This window comes from Macaca nemestrina, chromosome 10 (genome assembly GCF_043159975.1).
Source record: "Macaca nemestrina isolate mMacNem1 chromosome 10, mMacNem.hap1, whole genome shotgun sequence".
NCBI classification, from domain to species: domain Eukaryota; kingdom Metazoa; phylum Chordata; class Mammalia; order Primates; family Cercopithecidae; genus Macaca; species Macaca nemestrina.
Genome location: NC_092134.1, coordinates 30,323,698 through 30,347,588, shown reverse-complemented (window position 1 = coordinate 30,347,588; position 23,891 = coordinate 30,323,698). Strand labels below are relative to the sequence as shown.

Here is a 23,891-nt window from a genome sequence, read left to right as displayed (position 1 = left end):
CCTCCACATACGTCTTCCCCTTCCCTCTCCTCTGCTTCAATCCTGCCCCCACTTTCTGCAGGGTCATTGACCCTCATGTGGACCTACTCTGCAGAAATTGAGAAACGTCTTCCAGCTGGGGAATGTTATCTTCACGGAAGCCACAGTACTTTTCAAGAAGTGGAAAAATGTGATTGTACTCGTAGCAAGCATGGGTTTTATACAAGGACTTCAGAGTCTTGAACACTGTACCCCATGTTTTCTTTTCTTCCTCTGTGTATTCCACTCGAGGAATGGGCTGCCCACTAGAATACAGACAAAAATAGGTGTCTCAAGCAGGGCAAGGGCACAGCAGAATGCAGGTTAGGTTAGCAGAGGGAGTCGGAGGCCAGAACCTGTGAGCTGCCATCACTTGCTCCAGTGAATTTCATACATTATTTGAAAGAGAAAAATTACACATCTTGATACAGGAAACATTACTGTTTTGATTTCCCACATGAAATTGGCTAAGCAATGGTTAACCACTTTGATTAAGCAATGATACAGGCTGCATTGAGGATTTGCTCTCACTTTCAGGAAATCACTTGGTTTTTCTACTCTTCCAATTCTCTAACTGCTTACCTAGGGTGGAAATTCACTTACCTGCATGGGCCAGTCAGGTATCACAAAGGTGTAAAGTTTCAGAAATAAGGCAATAAGAAGAATGGTGGCCAGCTGGAGAATGCATTGCCTTTCTAAACCAGGGCATCTAAGTCCAGTTAAAGCAAAATAGTGTATTTTTATGGTGTTAACTAAAGCAATTATACCAGTGGGCTGAACTGGATTTAATATGTAGGCCACGAATCTGAGATCCCCTTTGTTTGGTAGGCATGCACTTATTGGGTTTGATATTTCTTCTCCTGTGAAGTTATAAAGGTATTTAAATACAGGCTAAGTAAGATTCCACATTGTATACATATATCAAAACATCATGTTGTACACCATAAATATACACAATTTTTATTTGTCAATTAAAAAAACTAAATAAATAAATAAGTTCTAGATCAAGGATAATAAATATTGGAACAAAGGAGAGAAAATTTTATAAATCCATGCTAAGGTATAAAATGCCTTACACCTTCTCTACACTGAGCTTGTTCAAGTACATATGCCAGGCCCCACAGATTCTGAATCTCTTGGGGAAGGGAAGGCTCACGTATCTGGAGTCTAGTAAGCTCCCCACGTGACTCTGATGCAAACTATAGTTTAAAAGTCATTCGTTGTAAAAGTCCTTTTGAAAACCACCTGGGAAGGAGCTGTGTTCTGAACAGCACAAACAGATGAAAACCAAACAAAGCCTGACTTCAAAGACCAGTGACTCTTCCCTAGGCTGCAGGCCTATTTCTCTAACAGGAACACAGAGTCTGGGACAAAGTGAGACTGTTTATCTCAGAATTATGGATCATGATTAGGCTCCAGATTAGGTCTTTCTTGCCCTTTCAGAATTGTACCTCATCTAAACGCATTAGAGCACAGTCTTCGTTATTGTCTACAGATGAGTGACAGGGATTAGGCAAAAAGATAGCATTTTGCTTAAGTATTGAAAGCCAGACAAGTTCAGAAGGTCTTGTGGTAACCAGCAGTGATGGTGAAAAAAAAAAAATCAGGTAAGCTCTTGCCCAAGAACGTGCCATTATCAAGACTAAGAACTGATACAGGAGACGAATAGACTTTGGAAACAGACAGAGACTGTTCAATCCTTGGCCCTGCCATTACCTAGCTGTATCAGCTCAGGCAATTCAGCAAAAATCTCTAAGCCTTAATCTGCAGCTGCTACATGGGCTAAACATAAGTAACTATTTAAATTTAAGTCTAATACTATGTATAAAGTACCTAGTATTAGTACTGACAAATCCTAACAATTGGATAATTGATCATTACCATTATTACTGATTCTAATTTTAAAAGAAAGGCATCTGTTATTCCTGGCACAAATTTCAAGAGATGGTAACATCCTGAGCACCAAGATGTTCTGCTGGTTGACACCTGCTGTTCTAGGGACTCAACATCTGTTCCCCATTCATCAGTAAAGCACCTTTCTGCCCTCTCAGTCTGCGAGGTTCGGGTGAGGAGAGACTCCATTCCTACCTTCAGAAGTGGGCATGTGACCAGGCTAAGCAAATTGAAATCCCTCATTCCCCTGCATTGTGCCTGGCTGACAGATGGGCCTATGTCCTAATCAGAGTCAGTGGACTCAATGCTAGAACTGTGATTGACCTTGTTGGAAATAGACAGGACCTCTAACTGAGTTGAGGTATCAGCCTAGAGGTGCTAGGTTCCCTCTCCAAGAGAAATGAGGCCAAAGTCTGAAAGCAAGGCTAAAGCAAAGGACACTAGAGTCAGAGAGGCAAATAATGAGACACTGAATCCTGGACCTGCCTGAGCCTAAACGACCCCCCTTAAACTCTTCATTTATAGTATCCAGTAGAGCTTTCCTTTATGTTTGAGTTGTTTTGCAGCTGAAAAATATAAGCTCCTATGATCCATTTTATCTATTCCTAGATAAAACTTAAAAGCCCAACCTCCACTCCAGTAATATCATCAAAACCTGCTGTAGCAGTCTTCCATATGGTTCTAGACACAATTCCTGGCTCTGCCTCCAATTCACCATTTTGAATCTTTACTCTTATATGGTCTCTTGGATTAATTCATTCGTTCAACAAATGTTAATTGAGCACTGTGACAAAAGAGTCAATTACCCCTGCCCTCATGAAGTCCACACTTCCAGTAGAGGGAGACAGAAAGCCAACACAACTCCATTAGATGGTGAGAAATGCTACAGAGAAAAAAAGGACAAAGGTATAAAGAGTTTCAGAATGGGTTTTCACTTTTACATAGGGTGTAGAGAGGGGCATGGCTGAGAAGGTGACATCTAAATGAAAACCTGAGGAGATGAGGCCTTGGTGCTTCACTCTGGAGTCTTCCATTTAGCTTGAACATAACTATTTGAGATTCTGATTCCACTTTTCTGCAGGTTAATCTGGTTAGCACCAGTCCCTGAAGTCTAAAGCAGTGACAGCTGTATCCCCTTCATGCAGGTATTGGGGCTGCTCATCCCAAGCTTGATAGCAGTGGCTCAGCACTCCCTGCTTTCCTGGGAAAAGCAGGAGAATCTCAACTCTAACTCTGCTGCTTCCTAACTGAGTGAGACCTTGGTCAATTGTTAAAAAGCAAATCACAAACGAAAGCACAAAAATGTTAAAAATGTGACACTAAACAGACCATGTAAAGGACACAGGTTGACAAAATGAGGGTAGAAACAGAAAGGTAGAGTGTTGCCTTGTTTGACCTCAGTTGGAGATATACACCTCAGTAGAATCAAATTTTTTCTCCTGCTCTGTGCAAGTCCGGGAATGACTGTGAAAGTGTACAATTTTGGGGTCACAAATACACTTAAGTAGGCAAATTCACAAAGTAGAATCTGCAAAAAAAAAAAAAAAAAAAAAAGGATGAACTATATCAGACCCTGAAGTAAGACTATTTACTATTTTGAGACTAATAGACTCTAGTAAGACTAGAGACTATTTTGAAGAAGAAAGACATAGTAAAAACAGCATCAAAAGCTTAAATGACGTGAGATAAAGTAAGATCTGAAATAGGCTTTGAATTTTTTAAAAGGCGAACCCTTAACTAGCTACACGACCTTTGGCACATCAGTTAATCATCTGGGATTCATCTATAAAACGTGAGAAATTGACTAAAAAATTTTAACGTACTTCTGAGAGTCCAGCCATCTATAGATGATTTTCAATAACCAATGTAAATGATTAACATGCAGGATTGTGAGGTGATTCACCAATTTCACTCTTCTTCATAAGGTTTCACATTTCTATGAGAAGGAGGTTGAGGAGGATCTGTCTTCGCTCTCCCCAAGTCCCAGCAACCCAGAAGTAAGTGAATGTACTTTCTAAGCACCTCCTCCTTGATTATATGAAGTGCAGTTTCTAGACTCTAGGAGTCCCCAGACACTCAGAAGAGTGGCTAAAAATACCCTTAGAATTCAACAAACCTGAGTTTAAAACCTGATTATGTCACATACTAGCTACATGATGTTGGCAACTTACTGAACCTTTGTAAGCTTTGATTTCCCCATCTGAAAAATGAGAAGTTATTATTATTAAGGCTGAACAAAATGATATATACAAAGCATGTACCAAAGCCCCCAGACACATAGCAAGAAGATAACAAGTATGATCTGTTATTGCTGACTATCTGAAGGACTCTTGCCTGCACCCGCTTTGATGGTGTCCACCTGACTGTGCTGGGGCAAAGGTGGGGTCAGGAGAGGGAGGTCACCATCTTCTGTGAATCCTGCTCAGCAGGATCCAAGGCCCAGATGGGCTTAGATCTGACCAAAGACAGCACATTTTTTAATCCTTCCACTACCAAAAGTCATTCAGAAAAAAACTTTCCCTCTCTTTTTCTGGAGGTTTTTCCATGTTGAAAGTAACTTTGTATTCAGTATAGAAAGGCCCATCATCTTCTCCATCTCCCTGAGATTCTATCAAAGCTGTCAAAGTACTATGCCATGAGCATTCTGGACAACTTTTATGTTTCTTCTTGTGTATGTCTTTTCTTAATCCCTTAACTCAATAACGGCACTTGTCAAAACACTGTTTCCCATGGTGGTATTTCTGTAGTTCCTTAAGACTCAAAAGAGCAAAGCTGTTGTCTTCTCAAACATGTTTGATACTTGCATTTTCTTTTGGCTAAAATAGGGTAGGAGAGGAACACAGAACCTCAGACAGAAACAAAACAAAACAAAAAAAATCCTAAAATTGTCCTTCACAGCTGGGTCAGACCAGATAAAAGTAGAAAGCTGAAGTTTGGCTGGCCTGAAATCTTGAATGATTCATTATTTCAGTAAAGCAGCCAGCTCCTTCTTGAATGTAAATGATTCTCTTTCCTTCTTCCCTGTTTAATGTGCAGAAGACCGGAGGCTGTTTTATTCAGGACTGAGGCCTTTTCTAATTACTGCAGACACCACTGAGTAATTAGACAACAAAGCTTGGGAGAGAGCAGGGCCCCAGCACAGTGGGTAATTTTGTTTTGTCTAGCAGCAATCGTTTTTTATCGTATGTTATTAAAGGGAGGGTTTAAACACACCCCCACACACATACACGTACGCACGTGAACACATGCACACACAGAAGGCAGGACTCTTCAAGCTGGTATTTTCCATTCTCAACTGGGTGAGGGCAAGGGAGAAACAGGCTAGGGGTGTGTTTTTCTCTCTTCCCTGCAACAAGCAAGGCAGACTTACTGGCGGTAATTGTAGGCAGTGTCAGCAAACTGCTTCCGTCTTGCACGGTACACAGGATCTTTAAAACCCTAGGAGAAAAGAGACACCTGATTTTCAAGGCTTCATAGAAAGAGGTCTGGTACCTTTGTGAATGCTTTGAACGGGGGCTCTTGAGCCATGACAGTGCATGTCTCCTTCCCTTGTTTATACCCTAAAACTAAAGTCTTGGTTAAACTTAGGATAAGCTCTCCTGCCAGATATTGTGAGTGACACCTGGTTAGTAACTCCTTTGATTTAGCATGAGCCTCCTTGCTGTGGATTCCAATGTGCATGCTCCGTTCTTAAAGAAACCTCATCTACAGCATATCTGACTGACACACTTGCTAAATTAGGCAAAGTTCATAGGATGGATGTCTATGATGAAGATATACAATATCCATTTAATTCCTGATTGAGGTATGTGTCTAGCTCTACCTTTTAATTTCTTGATAGAAAAAGGTACATGCTTATTGCTCTTGCAATTTTTAAAAATACGATTTATTAAATATATACTATGTGCCCATCTGTGAGTACTAGGAACTGATTTTACATATAATTCTCACAACAAACTTGCAAGTTCGACGAGTATGATTATCCTGTTCTTTCCAGAATAAATGGTGGTTCGGAGAAGTGGAGCCGTAGTGGAGGTGAGGCTGGGATTTAGATCACCATCAGTAATTGTCAGCCTTTACAACCTGGCAGGGGCCTAGCTAACTGAGATTCTGTCTCAGGACCTAAAAAGGACGATAATGGCTTCTCCTCTGAAGCTGACTCACAGGCAGCCTTTTCCCAGTGATTTGTAAGCTCATTTCTTTTCACTCATTTCTGAGTGAAAAGAGGCTAAGTGTGTCTTTGAGTGTTTGGGGTGGAAGTGGGATTCCAACTGATTGAAAGACAATTTTCCAAAAAAAGTTGATTGCAGTCTAAATTTCAGTAAGACAAGAGACTGATGTCATTGCTGTAGAACTCTGCTGTGGTTCTTCCAAGCCTTTCCCAGTAAGCCATGCCATCCACCACTTTAGCTCACAATTTTCTCTGCTCCACTCTCCCTCCAAACCAAGGCAGTAGTGAATTCAAAACAAAAGCTTATATCACAGAGTGTAATGTTTAAAGGAGCTTTTAAAAAGAGAAATATTCCCTGATTTTTAGATATTGTTTTTTGTTTTGGTTGCTTGATTGGTTGAATTTTTATTTTGGCAGAGTTTCTCTCTCTCTCTCTCTCTCTCTCTCTCTCTCTCTCTCTCTCTCTGATATATATATATATATCAGGGCCTACCAGTAATTGTAAAGACACAGAGGGCAATGTAATATAATGTAATTTCTTCTGAGAATCTGCAGCATTGATTTTGGCACACAGAAAAAACTACAGACACTTGTTGGAAGAAAGGAAGGGAGGAAGGGAGGGAGGAAAGGAGTTAATTAGTTTATTTCCTGGAATATATTTTGAAAAATAGAAATATCCAAATGTTTCACACTTGAAAAGTGAAGTAAAACTACTACACATTTTTTTTTTCACTCCAAAGCTAAATCCCAGATAAATAATGTGATTACTCTGTTTAGAAAAGATTTTATGACGCGGTTATTACAAAGTATAACTCTTCCTTTCCCTAGAGCACTGAATGGTTTTTAATCATTAATTACAGATTAGAAAGCTTAGGAATCTGAGGACTTAAAACTACTGTTGTGCCTCATTTCTACTGGGTGAAGATAAGTTGGTTTGAGATGATGTGGTTAAAAAAAAAAAAACCAAAAAAACAAAAAAAACTGGGCAGCATGATTTACTTTCCAAGCATCAATAACACACCATTTTAGAAACCTGTCTACTGGACTAATCAAAGAACATTTATTTGTCCACATCTCCATACTTGGGGCTCAAAATAAAAATGTAATATTGGTCAGTCATTAAGGTTTGATTGTTACAGTCATTCTCACTTGCCATTCTTATTGAATAGTTAGTAATGAATAGCCTTCTTCAGGCCCTAAGGATAATAGGTAGACTTCTGACCCTGTAAGGCACCTTGGAGAAAGGTCCATTTCTATATTTTGGTGTCGAATTGAAGAATATAAAGCCCATGGAGCCGTTTGCCTAAAGGCCCTAAACTACAGAACTAGCACCTCCATTTGGATTTTGTGGCCCTGCCTAGGCTGGCAAGCTGAGATTTGAGCACTGAAGTAGGAAGCCAGGAAGAAAAGAGAATTCCTTCAATCCATGGATTTCCACTTCATCATGCTGCTTCTAGGAATGAGATGTCCATGAACAATTCTTACCCCCATTTGCCTTTATTGTTTATCTTTCATGTACCTTGCCTAGGTGGTTTAAAGATTTTCCACTTGTGAAAATAAAAGCTAATGTAATACTGTATATCCAGTTGATATTATCAGTTATGTCATATATCGATTAGGTCAGAGGAAATATGTAAGTATATAAATGAAATGACTAAAGAAATACACCAAACTCTAACAAATGTTACCTCCAGGTAGTGGGAAAAATAAGTAACACTAACAGTTGTATTCTTGAAAACTATTTATGCTTTTCAAGTTTTCTAATGTGAGAATGGGTTTCTTTTAGAATAAGAAAAAAGGACAATAGTATTAAATATCCATCTCAAATCATTTTAGTGAAGTAGCAGGAGATTCACATGAGAATGTGAGAATGGGTTTCTTTTAGAATAAGAAATAAAGAAAATAGTATCAACATCCATCTCAAATCATGTTAGTGAAGTAGCAGGAGATTCACACACTGGTTTACAGGAACACACACACAGATAATGCACTATACAGATCTTCCATGTGGGAAGGCTTCTAACCATGACCCTTTCCAGCTCCTGGTTTCTAAGAAGTTCATTATCAGCCTGCAAGGGGCCCCCACCAACCAGGTTGCAAGGAGTTTTGCTTTCTCAGTTACCAGTGGTCAGACATCTCTGTGGCCTGAAGCCCAGCCTCTTGGGGATTTGGCCTCGCATCCCTTGGGCTACCAGATGATCACAGGGCCTCTGTAGCTGTCCATGTGGAGTACATTCTGAATCAAATCACAGTTGGTGATGACTGATCACCCTGTCTCAATTTAGACTAATAGCAGCAATTTCAGTAGCACTGCATGTAATTTATTTATAATCACCCTGTCTCAATTAAACTAATAGCAGCAATTTTGGTTGCACTGCATGTAACCAAATATGTTTTGACAGGAAAATATATTGTTGGTGAAGGAGTGGTGAAGGGGAGGGAGAGGGGATAGGAAAAGACGGGAGAAAGTCGAGAGAGTTCTACAGGACGCAAGTCATGACATCAACTGGAGTCTGCATGTATTCAGAGGTATAATTTGTGTGTGTGTCGGTTTAGCGGAGAGGGTAACTACATATATGGAAAAGTGTTGAGTACTCTTGTAGACAGATATTTATCCCATCATTTCCTAATATCATAGTTAAGGTTAAACCTCAGAAGTGCTCTCTTTAGGCTAGTGAGAACACGGGTTTTAAAGTCAGAAAAGCTGTGTTGGAATACTAATTCATTTATTCATTAGGAGCATGGCCTGGGGGCGGCCAGGTTATCTCTCAGCCTTAGTTTCCTCATCAGTAAAATGAGACTGTCAATCCTACCTGCTTCACAGTGTTGTATAGTTTAAGTCAGGTAATGTCAGCAGCACATTAAGTAAAATTCGGAGCACATCGTAGGCGCTCAAAGAATGATGCATTTGTGCAAAATGGCGGGAAATCCAAAGACAGAGAAGTCTGGCTCAGAACATAAAAAAGATATACTCTGGAATGGGTCAGTGATCCCCACCAGCCACATGGGGCTGTTAAACCAACATCTACAGAATTCTTACCTTGCTGTGTATATTGGCTAGGCCAATAACAAGAGGCATTTTGCATTTTCCATAACGTTTCATGACAACTGGGGGAAGGATGGAACACAGAAGACAAAAGGTTCAAACTAACTGGCATTTATTAAGTAGCTGCCATTCCCATCCTAGAGATACTGGTCAAGGAGGACTTGCAAACAGTAGACTAGGGGACTACCGACTGTTCCTAATTCCTTTGCTCACCCTACAATTGGCCAAGAAGCCTATTTTGGAAAAATGTATGTACCTAGTTGCCCAAGCCCATAAGCTAGGAGTTATTGTTTTACTTCCCCCTTTTCTCTTCCTTCATATCCAGCAACCAATTTCTGCCCATTCTACCATTCAAACATCTGAGTCTGTCCTTCCAACTTCATTCTCACTGCTGCACCTGCATTCGACCACCACCATTTCTTGCCTGACTATTGTAGCTGCTGTGTAAGTGGCCTCTCAACCCCGCCACTTCAGCCCAAATTAGATTTATAAAGCTCAAGTCTGGTGAGGCCACTCACCTCCTCAAAAGTCCTTCAATGGCTTCTCATTGCTCTTAGACTATTGTCCAAAATATTTAGCATGGTCCACAAGGCTTTACATGATCCAGCTCTGTCTATGTGTCCAGCCCTGTGCTGACTTACTCTGGCCTTCCTAGGATGCTCCAGAGTAGGACCCTCTTCCCCACTTGTTTAGACCAATAAGTCACTACCTGTTCTTTCTGTCTTCCTGGATTTTTCCAAAATTTATTGGTTTCCCTCAGCGTGCTGTATATTTCTCTTTTCAGATGGTCTCACATGTGTTAATAATGATTAAACTCAGGAAACTCTCTTACATATCACTGGATTTTTGGGGCATAGCACATTCAGCATACCCCCAAGCAGAAGCTGTTGAAAAAATTATGCAAAACAGGCCAGGTGTGGTGGTTCATGCCTGTAATCCCAGCACTTTGGGAGGCCAAGGTGGGCAGATCACCTGAGGTCAGGAGTTCAAAACAAGCCTGGCCAACATAGTGAAATCCTGTCTCTACTAAAAATACAAAATTAGCCAGGCATGGTGGCGCATGCCTGCATTCCCACCTACTCGGGAGGCTGAGGCAGGAGAACTGATTGAACCTGGGAGGCAGAGGTTGCAGTGAGCCAAGATCGTGCCACTGCACTCCAGCCTGGGTGACAAGAGCAAAACTCCGTCTCAAAAAAAAAAAAAAATATATATATATATATATATATATATATATATATGCAAAACCTAGGAAAAAGGGCAAACAAATTACTGTGTGCCTTTTAAATGTCATATGAGATCATTGTCTCACAAGCTCACTCTGTGCTCTAAGGGGACATATATTTACTACTTATAAAGTTACAACCACTTCAAAGTAGATACTGGCTTCCTAGAAGACCAATAAGTTGTAAAATATTCATTTGATGATCAAATTGTAAGTTGTTTCTGTCTAGTAGAAAGGATAAGACACATGATTATGGCTTTATTGCCTTATGGAACATTAATCACTTGTGCATCCATCTTTGTGATCTTATTCTGGCTTTCTATTTTCCAATGACCACATGTACTTTGGTCTCTTGTATCTTTTCTGCACTATCTTTGTCATCTTGCTGGTTCCCTCAATAATGAGCTAAATGGATCTTTGACAGGTGTTCACTATATACCTGCATGACAGTTAGGTTTTTAACTTTTTGCAAATTATGCTTGGATAGAGAAACTTAGTAAGAATGCAACAAGTCTTTGATGACTCAACTAGCTGACTGACTCTTAGAATTAATTCTGACAAGGTCTCAGGTGGAGAAAACTAGGTGGGCAAAAGGAAAAGAAAAGGAGAAAAGTATTGAAAAACATAGTCTTGTTCTTGGACAATTTGCTGGAGAACAAATTTCCTACGGGAGAGCAGGAAAACTTGATGTCCACACTTTGAAAGATTAAAAAGCAGTTTCAGGCCTGGCGCGGTGGCTCATGCCCATAATCCCAGCAGTTTGGGAGGCCGAGGCAAGCGGATCACCTGAGGACAGGAGTTTGAGACCAGTCTGGTCAACATGACGAAACCCCCTCTCTACTAAAAATACAAAAATTAGCTGGATGTGGTGGCACAGACCTGTAATCCTAGCTATGCGGGAGGCTGAGGCAGGAGAATCACTTGAACCCAGGAGGTGGAGGTTGCAGTGAGCTAAGATCGCACCATTGTACTCCAGCCTGGGCAGCAAGAGTGAAACTCCATAAAACAAACAAACACACAAACAAACAAACAAACAAAAACAGTTTCAAAGACTTGGGTCAAGAAGTAGAAATATACACAGAAGGACAGTTGTGTTGGCTGATATTTTCTTCACTAAGAAGCCCCCGCTATTGCAGATCTGTAGCCTAGACTCCAGTGCAGCTGCCAGGTAAACTGGAATAGGTAGCTCTGGAGTTGGGGTCTATGTGGCAGAGGCTGCTAGTGCTCCCCAAGATCTGTCCTCTCTCCTTTGTTCAGAGAACATTGCTAAACTATTTTCCCCCATCTCCTTTGCAGTTAGTAATGGGCATGTGACTGAGCTCTACTCAATGGAATTTGATTGAAGGGATGTGAGTCATCTCCAGACATGGCCCATGAAAACTTCCCAGAAGCAATTCTCACTCTTTCTTCTCCCATCCACTGGCAGAATGAGTGGGCTCCAAGGAGTTGAAGGAGGGTACAGCCATCGGTGGAAGGAGCCTTGGTTCTGAAAGACCGTGTGGAGCAGTTTCCTTACTGACCCACATTGGAAGTGAACTTTTATTGGGTTAGCCATGGAGATCTGGGGATTGTTTGCTGAGCAGTTAGCTTGCTCTGGTTGCTGGAGGGCTAGACTCAGATCTTCCTCTTTCTAGAAGACCTCCCTAACCATTCCAGTCCACAGTGACCTTAGAAATGATAGCACATGCTATCTGACTCACGAAACCTGGCATTTATGCACTTTTTAAAGTTATTATTTGACTAATTATTATCCAAACTGTATTCCATGGAAAACTACCACGCAAGATAATGTTGCTAGGCATTTCATTAAAAAGAGTTCCATGGGTAAATACGTTTAAGGAAACATTACATTGACTGGGTTTCATTTTTGCAGGACTTTCCAAAGTTTCTGATGAGATCATGGAATTTGCATATTTGAAGTAGGGTTATAGAATACAGAGTTTCTCTCTTTGATCATGGGATATTTTTCATAAACTATAGTTTGGGAAACATGCATATGGCCCTTTCACTTGCATAGAGTATCTTGTGCCTCCCATGAGGTTATAAGTCATAAAGAAGTAAACTTACTGTGATCTGATACTCTATACCCAAAGCATAAAGCACAATGTGATAGTTGCCATCTCTGCGATAGTAACAGAGTAACGGTGTGAAAAACTTAAGTCTGGGAAGAGACAGGAAGAAGGCTTTAGGGAGGCAACATATGTGATTTAGACCTTAGATGAATAGAGGTTTTCAAGTGGGGAAAGAACAGGTAGGTTGACAAGAGAAAACTTCTTAGGTAAAGGGAACAACATGGACAGAAAGGGGAGTACATTTTGGAAATGGAAATTAAGTAGAACCGGTTAGATTCTGCCTGCCAAGTTTACAGTTGCTATTCCAGCTCCCTTCTGCACTGCTTTGAGAACAATCAACACCCCTTCTCCCTCTACTGTACAACTGCAGGCCCCTGGGAGGCAGGGATCATGTCTTATCCGTCACTTCAACCCCTGTCTTTTATATGGCCTGAGACATAGTTCACGTACAGGTGATGCTACACAGCCCTCTCCCTCTGAGATTTCTCATCTGAAAATGAGGTGTACAGCCCTCGTAGGGCGGTGATAATATTCAAACTTAAAAAGGAATGCCAAGCATTTAGCATTGTGCCTGGCACATAGACCATGCTGAAGAAGCATTAGCTCCTAATATCATTAGCTAAATAAAAGCTTGTGGAAAAAAGCAAGCAAGGTGGGAAAGGGGAAAGGAAGGAGACTGGGAAAGAACGGGAAAGGAGGCAAGATGGTCACTGGGGAATCTCGCTTTCCTATTTCATTTTCTCACTTAGCTAAAACTGAAAGGCAGAGGCCGTTTTCCCTCTATCTTGGAAACAATCCTTCCTTTACTTCATTTTTCAAAGCAGGACCTGATGAGAGATATTGGGTCACACATCCATGCATACTGCCAAGGGCCGGGTTCAGGGACGAAGAGATTACACAGGATGCAACGGGACAGAGAGAACAGAGGGTCCTTTGGAGAAGAACACCCGCTGCCTGCACCACTCCTTGTGCTGGTTTCTGTTTGCAGTCACACACTGAGGCCAGGCGTGTGGGCCCCGGGGTCTCTGGGAAAGCACGCTGGAGGGTTTGCTTTGTCCTTGGCCCACCTCCCTGGGATCTGATGAGAAACCAAAGGAACAGAGAGAGCCTGGCGCCTCGTCTTCAGGGAACTGTGTACCTGATATGTTGTATTTTTACAATAAAATTCATAACATTGAGAGGGCAGGGAGTCAAAGACGTGGCTTTTAAAGCCCAATGAATTCCAGAGACTTTTAAAGCCAGTGCCAGCAGCTTTGGAGGGGACATGAGGATACAGGGAGAAAAATGTCAATCTCTTTGTGCTGGCGTCTTCCACTGCCCCAAATGAAAAGGGAGTGAGACCAATGGGAAAAATGCCCGTTTGGGGCAGGAAGACAGGAGTTTGGTAAGAGGAGAATAACGCCCTGCTGGACAGACCCCTTGGATGGGGTCAGAGGTGAACAGATAGCTTTTCTGAGAACCGGTATCTTTGGAGATGCTTTGCGGACAGAGTTGATGGCTGAGAGGCCCCAGACAGAGACCTGTTGAACAGGTACACAAAGCAGAGTCCCACGTGAGCAACCTTGGCACCCCAGGGCTCCTGGGAGTAGGCTACATGGTATACAGGAGGATGGAATGGGGGCCAAAAGTCCCCAAATTTACCTTTAGTTTTCGGAGAGGGAGAGTATTTAAGTAATATATACTAAGAGCCTTAAATGTAATTCCTATCCTTAGTTTAAATATAACTTAGTTTAATTTCACAGCTAATATTCAAGGAAGCCATTGGAAGTTCACATGAACATGCACAGGCGAGACTCAAACTTCCTATACGTTTGCAATTGGGTGCTGGTTAGTAAGTTGTGGCACGTATACACACACACACACACACACAAAATTGTGTGCATATATACATATATATATATATATATTTAGAGAGAGAGAGAGAGAGAGACAGAGAGAAAGGAGGAAGGATGGAGGCACACCCAAATATTAATATTGATTTATTGATTATTTTAGAATAGTGTGATAATGGGTGATTTTTTTTTTTTTCTGTTTTGAAGTCTGGGAGATGGGAGGAAATTCACCTTTGTTTCTGTTTATATATGCTTTCTCATTATTTAAAAAATGCAGAATAGGCCAGAGAGAAAAACAGAAATAACTATGGTTGCTTTTCATTTTCCTCCTCATGTTCTTCTGTGTTTTCAAGCCCACTATAATGGGTTTTACAATTTGAATTAGAAGAAGCATCAATCATTCATATTTCAAAAGGCCAGCCTGCCTCTGAAATAGTTCGCCTTTGGCCTCTGTAAAAGAGCCTGAATTTCTGCCACTAGCCAGGCCTTTGTCTCCAGGCACCATGAGCTCTCAGGATTCACAGTATAGCACAGGGCCTTAGAAAAGTCATCAGGCTCCTCAGGCCTCACTAGTTCTGTAAGATGGAAGCATCTGCTTTGCCTCCTGAAAAAGGCCTTTGCGAACATCCTTTGCTGATTGTAAAGACCCACATAAATGTGAGGAGAAAACAAACTCCTGTGGAAGTGTAGACGCTTCCTCTGGGTTCTGCTAAACCTTCACCAATGTAAATGGCTGCAAGTCATTTAAAGATTAAGGAGTCATTTGCCTGGCAGAGAATAAAGGGCAGGCAACAGGATGGTGGCCCTTCCCACCAAAGGAGGCTGTGAGACCTGGCCCCGAGCCACCGCAGCCTGGGCTGTTCCTTCCCAGACCCTCTGCCCCAGAGTAGAGGGAACGATGAAATTTCCCCTACCCAGTCCTCTACTCAAAAACCATTAAAGGACCTGCCTCCATGGCTGCAAGACACAGGCCCAGTCCGTGTTCCTCTTTCTGGTCCATCAGACCTTTTACAATCTGATCCCAACCCACTGCCCCAACCGCATCTCTCATTCTCATACTTAATGCACCAACCAGTCATTCCCACAATATTGTGGATGCTTCCAGGACTCTTGGTATCTCATACACTGTTCTTTCAGCCATAAGCCCTCTCTGTTCCTTATCTGACCAACATCTCCCACTCAGTTTTTAAGATCCAGTTTCAATGTTGCCATTCCCCCCTGCCCCCTGCAGTTGGCAGAGTTGTTAGTACAGGTTGCTGTTTACCAAGCACTTGATTTAAACCTCCATAGATGTACACAGGCAGAAGCAATGATGATTTGCATCTATGTGTGTGTTTGTGCACACACAGATCTAGTATATAGAGACAATAGTTTCTGGACAGTGATTTATATTTGCTCCTATAATAATAATGACCATGATAATGATGATGACAATAATGTCTTGCTAATTTTTCCCAGCCCTCGTGTAAATAGGAACACAATAAGTGTTTGTCGAACAAGTGAACAAGCACATTGCTCCAGGTGGAGGAGGTAGGAGGAGGGGAGGGAAGTGGAGGAGAGGCACTGAAAGAATCTCATCCTATGGGCCATAGACTCACAGGGTGGTCAGCATCCAGTTCCGCTCCATAGCTGAGAATCTGATTGGCAAATCTGTCCAGTTCTTGAATGGTTCTTGGGAACCAGGGCACTGAAACACAGAGAAGGCAAAGTCCTGAGTGCAGATTGGCAGGACATGGCCAAAGGCCTCGCTGAGATCAGAAGCGGGAATCCCAGTCAATGGTGATGGCAAGTGGGCTGGCTTTCAGATAACCCCCAAATTACTATCATTTAAAAGTTAAACTCCGTTTTCCTTAGAAACCAGTTTTAAAACCCATTCCCAAATACATTATCTTTCATGGAGATGTTCTCTGAATTATCTCAAAATTCATCTCCCTCCCACCCGTCATGGTAGTTTTCTTTGATGGTTTTCTTTAGTAGCAGAATTTTTTTTCCCCTCTGTCACCCAGGCTGGAGTACAGTGGCACGTGATCTCAGCTCACCGCAACCTCTGCCTCCTGGGTTCAAGCGACTCTCCTGCCTCAACCTCCCGAATAGCTGGGATTACAGGTGCGTGCCATCACGCCTGGCTAATTTTTATAGTTTTGGTAGAGGCAGAGTTTCACCATGTTGGCTGGTCTGGTCTCGAACTTTTGACCTCAGGTGACCCACCCCCTTGGACTTCCAAAGTGCTGGGATTACAGGCATGAGCCACTGTGTCCGGCCTTCGCAGCAGAATATTACATATAGGCCCAAAATATAAATTATATAAAACCAGACTGTTCTACTGTAAACAAGTTCATGAGATCCCATCTTCCCATTATGTGTTTCCCTCCCAAAGGCCCCAGGCACTGCAGCAAAATCTTTTGATTGCAAAGCCAGTTAGAAAGCCATTGTGAAGCAGAGCGAACGGAGTCAGGTAGTTGGGATCTGAAGATGCCTTGCAGCACCTAAAGGATTTCAGACTTGCTTCTGAGCCAGTGTAGTGGGGAAGGGGTGGGGCTTGAGTAGGGTGAACTACAACACCTGGGTCTTGCAGAGAGAGGGGCCCAGGAAGAAGGGCAGGTGGCAGCACCGACGTCCCTGTAGGTTACAGGAAACAAGACACATTGCAGGTGAAAATTTCCCAGGAATGAACAGAGACAAGGGCATTTTGGACTGTAAGTTTCATGAGGGCAGAAACCATGGGTACTTTGTTGTACCAGGCATAAAGAGAAAAAGAAGGAAGGAAGGAAGAGGGAAGAGAGGGAGGGAAGAAAAGGATAGAAAGGAGGGAGAAAACAAGATAAGGAAGGAAGGAAGAAACGGAGGGAAGAAAGGAGTGAAGGAAGGAACTGATGGATTCACCCTGGTTATGTTAACATTTAAGGTATTGACAGCAGTAACCACCATCCAGAGGGCCTGCTTTGGTACAGTTGCTATTTCTGAGGTACCTCCAAAATAAGGAAGGCATGATAACCCCTCTTGCGCGGGTAAGAAACTGAGGCTCTAAAATTTTAAATAGCTGGTTTAAGATCACACCAGGACTAAGAAAATGGTAGATTCAAAAAGAATCCAGAGAGCCAAAATAGATGTGGTGGGAACCCTGAAGTGAGCACAAGGCTTCCAAACTTCCCCTGAAATGAGGTTGAGGGGAAGATGCTGAACTTCCAATCAGCATCCGGTCTGGCTTAGAACCCGGGCTCCATCTGCCTACTTATCTTCTCTGTGTCTCAGTTCCTCCTCCAGGAGGAGGAGGAATAAAACAGCTGGGATACACAACTATAGGAAGAACCGCAAATGTGTTTTTGAAGCCTTCCCATGTGCCAGGCACTTCTGGTGTAGCATTTCTGGTGGAGTAGCTCTTTGAATCTGAGGACTGCTGTGGGCAGTGATGAGAAAACAGGCAAAGGGCGCCGCTCAGCGTCTGGCACATAAAACACGACTTTCCATCTGATACCCATTATTCATGATTCTGACCTACTTAGATGGGACAGGAAAGAGCATGCGTGCCATCTAGTGGCCAATCTGGGGAAATTCCATCCATGATCTAAACAGGAGCCTCAGGAGGAGCAGCAGCTGCATTACAGCAAAACAAGGAGAGCTGATTCCAGCAGTTCATCAAGGTCCATTTAGACCCTGGTTTCTGCAGAGCTGAGGAGCCTGGGCTCTCTACCACCCATGTTAGCAATAAAACTAACACAGAATGGTGTTCTAAATATTTTACCTGTGAGCTGGGTACTATTAATATTCCTATTTTAAAGACGAGGACATTGAGGTACAGAGAGGTTTAGTGCAAACCCAAATACACACACTGCTAAGAAACAGTGGAGTCAGGATTCAAATACAGGTCCAGCTGACTCTCTGGCTTCTGGTCTTGATCGCCAATCCATCCTGCCACTCATGGGAAGGTGGCAGAGCATACTGATAAGGAGGGCTGGCTCTGAAGCCAGATTTCCTGCCCAGAGGTTTCCATGGCCCTAAAGCCCAGCCCTCTTTTCCAGATTGGCTCCCTATGGACAGCAAGAACAGAAGCAGATGCTGCAGCCATCGTTCCAGGTAACACTTCTGTAGTACTTGCTGTGTATCAGACACTGCCCTAAACATCTCACATATGCTACCCCCTTCAATTTCTGCAACAGTCCTTTGAGGTAGGTATTATTATTATCCCATTCTACAGATGAAGAAACTGAGGAACAGTGAGGGCAAGTCTCTTGATAGACCTCCTTGGTCCCAACTGTTGAAACTTTGGAGTCTCGGGTGACTCAATACCATGCTCTGCTCACTTGGTGAGGAACGTGGCTTCCCACCTTGTCACCTACACTCCTCCCCAAGCTCTCCTTCCTCTGTGGGTCCAGCATTTGTATTGCACACTGAACCTCTGTTGTCAGTGCCAAGAATGGGGGTTTTTCCCACCCAGGTTTGCAAGGCCTTGAGAAAGGAATCAGCACTTCACAGTCCTCCAGGGCTCAGGATCTTCTTTAAGATCTTTCTTGTTTCTCCAGGACATTTCCACTGCGGGGTTTCAATGACCGGCACCCACCTGGACAAGGGGGCCTAACTTCTCTCCTCGGTGTTCAGCACCACGGATAACCCCATCCCCGCACTGTGGAGGTAGCCTGGCTCCATTCATTCATCATTTCTCTTTTGCCTGGGAATCATTCATCATTCTGTCAGTAACTGCTGGCTCCAGAAATAAGGCAGGCCAAGTCCTTTCTTGCTGCACCCCCTTCTTACTTAGGCGACCCTTAGAATCACCAAAGGAGATTCCACAAATATGCACTGAGTACCTCCTGCATACTAAGCACAAAGCACTGGGGGGTGCATACAAGGGAGTCTTCATCCTTGTGGTGCTTACGTTCTGGCAGGGGCAACACGAAATAAGTAAATATAAATACGTGACGATGTAAGGAAATTCTTGAAGAAGAAGAATAAAGAAGCATAAGGAAATGGAAAGTTATGCCAGGCGCGGTGGCTCACGCCTGTAATCCCAGCACTTTGGGAGGCCGAGGCGGGCGGATCACAAGGTCAGGAGATCGAGACCACGGTGAAACCCCGTTTCTACTAAAAATACAAAAAATTAGCCGGGCGTGGTGGCGGCGCCTGTAGTCCCAGCTACTCAGGAGGCTGAGGCAGGAGAATGGCGTGAACCCGGGAGGCGGAGCTTGCAGTGAGCCGAGATTGTGCCACTGCACTCCAGCCTGGGCGACAGAGCGAGACTCTGTCTCAAAAAAAAAAAAAAAAAAAGGAAATGGAAAGTTATGGGGATGCTCTTTTTTAAATTCTTTTTTAAAAATTCCATCTTTATTGGGGTATAATGGAACAATAAAAAATGGATATATTTTTATAATATAAAATTACAATTGTATAAAATTGCATACAATTGTAAAGTTTACATGTATACACACAATTATATTTGTATATATTGCATATATTTTAGTATTTATTTATTTGAAACGGAGTCTTCCTCAGTCGCCCAGGCTGGAGTGCAGTGGCACAGTCTCGGCTCACTGCAACCTACGCCTCCCGGGTTCAAGCAATTTTCCCGCCTCAGCCTCCCAAGTAGCTGGGACTACAGGCACGTGCCACCACACCCTGCTAATTTTTGTATTTTTAGTAGAGACAGGATTTCACCACATTGGCCAGGCTGGTCTGGAACTCCTGACCTCATGATCCGCCCGCCTCGGCCTCCCAAAGTTCTGGGATTACAGGTGTGAGTCACCGCGCCTGGCCTATTGCATATATTTTATGTAACATTTATATATATATTTATATTATAAAATTATAAATACAATGTAATTATTTAATACATGCATGCATCATGGTTACCATGATCAAGTTAATGAACATATTAATCATCTCATGTAGTCATTTTTCCTGTGTGGGGATGGAGTGGGACCAGGACACTTCAGATCTCTCTGAGCAAATTTCAAGTACACAGTAAAGTGTGATTAACAATAGTCACCATGCCATACATTTGACCCCCAGCACTTGCTCATCTTATGACTGAAACTTTGTACCCTTGACCATCTCCCAATTTCTCTCATCACCCTACCCCCTGGCAACCAACATTCTACTCTCTGCTTCTATAAATTCAACACGTTTTGAATTGGATATGTGTGATATCATGCAGTATTTGTCTTTCTGTGTCTGGCTTATTTCACTTGGCATAACGCCCTTCGGGTTCACCCATGTTGTCCCAAATGACAAGATTTCTTTTTTATGACTGAATAATATTCCATTGTGTGTGTGTGTGTGTGTTTGGGGGTATCACATTTTCTTCATTAATCCACCTTGATAGATACATATTGATAGATATGTAGGTTGTTTCCCTTGGCTGTTGTGAATAATACTGCAATGAATAAGGGGTGCAGACATCTCTTCGACATACTGATTTCATTTCCTTTGAATATATACTCAGACGTGGGATTTCTGGAAAGTATGGTATTTATATTTTACATTTGTGAGGGACTTTCATGATGTTTTCCATAATAGCTGTGCCAACTTACATCCCCACCAGCAGAGTACAAGGGTTCCCTCTTCTCCACACCCTTGCCAACACTTATCTCTTGTCTTTTTGATGTTAAAGGCAACATGCTATTTACTATGACATCCTCTGCCTCTAGACCCCAGAGGGAAGACCCTGGTGACTTGACATTGCCTTGGCATGGCTCAATGGAGTCTGGGATAGTCAGGATCTGGCCCTAGTCCAGAGTTGGTTTCCTATTTGTGTCATGAATAGTCAGTCCAGCAATGGTTAAGAGTCTTACAACAGCCAGACAGCCCAGGTTTGAATCTTATCTCTGCGTTTACTATCTATGAGCCCAGGAAAAGTTATTAAATCTCTTTGTGCCTCACTCTTCCTATCTTTGAAATGGTGATAATAGTAGTACTAGAAAATATTGCTTTATAAGAACAACACGATGTCAAATGAGTTAATATGCATGATTCATGGAAAACAATACCGGCACATAGTAGATAGTATTACTGCTCAGCTGTGAGTTACATATGTGTGTGTATGTATATAAACACACACACATATCACACATACTATATATGTATGTGTATATATATGCATATACATATATATATACACACACACACACATATATATATATAATTTTTTCTACTCTGTTTAGCTTATCATAGCAGAGAGCAGAGTGGAAAGTTTTCCAGCAAGCCTTGAAAGTCTCTGCCACTTATTTTGTTGTGCAACTGGCCAGTGTCTTATCTCCTGGAGTCTTAGTTTCCCTATTCACAAAATGAATTAAAATGCTCTTTCCATATTATTGGATGAATTAAATGCTGCAGCAATACGACACATCTTAGCACAGTGGCCCATAATAAGTGCTTTATCAGTGTTAACCATTAATATGACAACGATTTTAATGATGATGATTAAAGGAGGAGGAGGGAGGAGGAAAGAACGGAGATTGGGATCAGGAAGCTGGTTCTCTGTCCAGCTTTGATATTAAGAGGTTTCTAATCTCGGGCTTCAGTTTCTGTGACATGTGGGTATTAGATTCATCTGCGCGTCACGCCCTTTTGAGTTTCTTATTCCGAGACCCGTGGGATCCTCTGAAGGGCTGAGACTGGCCAGAGGATACTTGAAAAGTCAGCTTCACTTCAGTCAATGTGTCAACCTCATTTATTTTTCAGAAATACAGTCACCACATTTGTTCGGTTCCCAAATGCACTGCCTCATTTCCCTTTCTCCTCCCACCAGAGAAACAACATTCTTCCCCATAAACCTAAGCTAGGGTGCACCACCTTGACTTGGGGCTGTGTGGGCTGGCTGGCGCCCAGCGAACGCCAGAGGGCAGCAGAACCAGCGTATTTCCAGCTCTGGGTGACTTTTTTTTTTTTTTTTTTTTTTCCTTATCCAAAGGAAAATTCTTCCTGGGCTACCTGGCTTCGTTCAGCTCTCTTGGTCGGAGCAATAAAACAAAACAAAAACAAAAAATTTGAAGAACTTGAGAAAATTTGCCAAGACTCAGATGATTCAAGTCTCTGTAAAAAGAAGACAAAGATCAAAGCAGCTCGCCACATCCCACAGAGGCTGTGAGGGACTCCAAGGTAGCACTGCGAAGCTGCAGGGTGCTCACCTGAGTCCAGGGGCCTTTGGTGGCTTTGGGACCCCACCATCTTCAAAAAAAGGTCCAAAACACAGCCAGGCTGGAGAAGTGGCAAAGCCTGGGGGCTCTTCATACACACTTTGCAGCCAGACCACCTAGCTCCAATCTAGCTCCAATCTCAGCTTTGGAACTTTGGAACTTTGTGCAAATTACTTAATCCCTCTGTTCCCTCGTTTCCCATTTACGAAATAGCTATAATAACAGTACGTCCTTCAGAGGGTTGATGGGAGGATTAAAATGAACTCATGTATGGAGAGTGCTTAGAATGCTGTCTGGCACACAGCAAGTGCTTATAAGTATCTGGTAGTGGTATTATTATCATTATAGAAGGGCAAGTGAGAAAGGGTGAGAAGGCCTGGTGCTCACTTCCTCCAGGCAGCAGCCCAGCCCCATCTTTGATCTATTCCCTCACGTGAAGTTAACGCCCTTGGGTACAGTCTATGTGTCTTCTATGGTAGGATGAGGACCCAGGTCAGGCCTAACCATTAAGAGAAATTCACCAGCTATCATGTTGGAGAGCAGGGACAAAGCCTGAGGAATGAGACCGGGGAGAGGCACCTGGGTGCTGGGTGTTGGGGACTGGGGATCGATCCCTGATGTGGCTCACTTCCCATCTTGCAGAGTTGTGAAACAGGCAGTGCAAAGACCTCAGGAGAGACCACGGAGGACCCCAGACAAACTCAGTGCCAAGCCTTGACACATGTACTGACTCTCTACATTGTGTGAAGGGTGTGCACATCCTGGGCTTGAAGCCAGCAGGTCTGAGTTCAAGTCTCATCTTTCCCACCCACACAACATGGGAGTCTGAGCAAACTACTTAATTCCTGAGTCTCTGGCTTTGCATCTGTGAAATGGGCAAGGTGCTGAGCCCTTCCCCGCCTCCTTCTTTGGAGTGGGAAGAAACTGACCCAAAACAGGTGCACCTGTGACATCAGTCCTTGCACCTGAGCCTCATAATAAACTCCAGAGTTGCTTGTCTGACTAAGATAGTGGTCTCAGAGGCCACTAGAGGCCAAGCCAGTCTGTACTTGTGTCTCTAACCTCTGCACCTGGGCTTTTCTGATTTTTCTCAGGCAAAAAGGTAGGGCTACCCTTTTTCCTCTAAAGTTACATTTTCTTGAGAGCTTATTATGCACCAGATACTGTGCTAAGTGCCTTACTTTCATCATCTCCTTTAATTCTCAAAACAGTCCTAGGTGGTAGACATTATTGCTGTTCACTGATGAGCAAACAGGCTCAACGAGATAAAGTGATTTGCTCAAGATCACTGAGCTAGCTGAGCTGAAAGAGCAATTCTGCAGCCAATGCACTTCACCAAAAAGCAATGCTGGGCTTTGAATAAAGGTGTGGTGGTGGTGAAGGAGTGCTTTTAAATTTTAGATTCATTTTCTCCCACCTTGAGAAGGAAAGGAAGTGTGACAAACTAAAGTAGATCTCTAAAGGTGCTTGAAGAAGATCCCTAGGACAGCCTTGGGCCTGCCCCATCC

General features: G+C 42.8%; 1 protein-coding gene across 1 annotated transcript in view; it reads right to left on the bottom strand.

Moving 5' to 3' along the window:
- Positions 1–23,891, bottom strand: part of LOC105493809 (phenylalanine hydroxylase) — a 72,525-nt gene that overhangs the window by 17,837 nt on the left and 30,797 nt on the right. The window contains exons 4-6 of the mRNA XM_011761736.2: positions 15,853–15,941; positions 5,282–5,349; positions 88–284 (exon numbers count right to left, since the gene is read on the bottom strand). Coding sequence (XP_011760038.1) covers positions 88–284; positions 5,282–5,349; positions 15,853–15,941 — 354 coding nt within the window. The remainder of the gene's footprint in view (positions 1–87; positions 285–5,281; positions 5,350–15,852; positions 15,942–23,891) is intronic.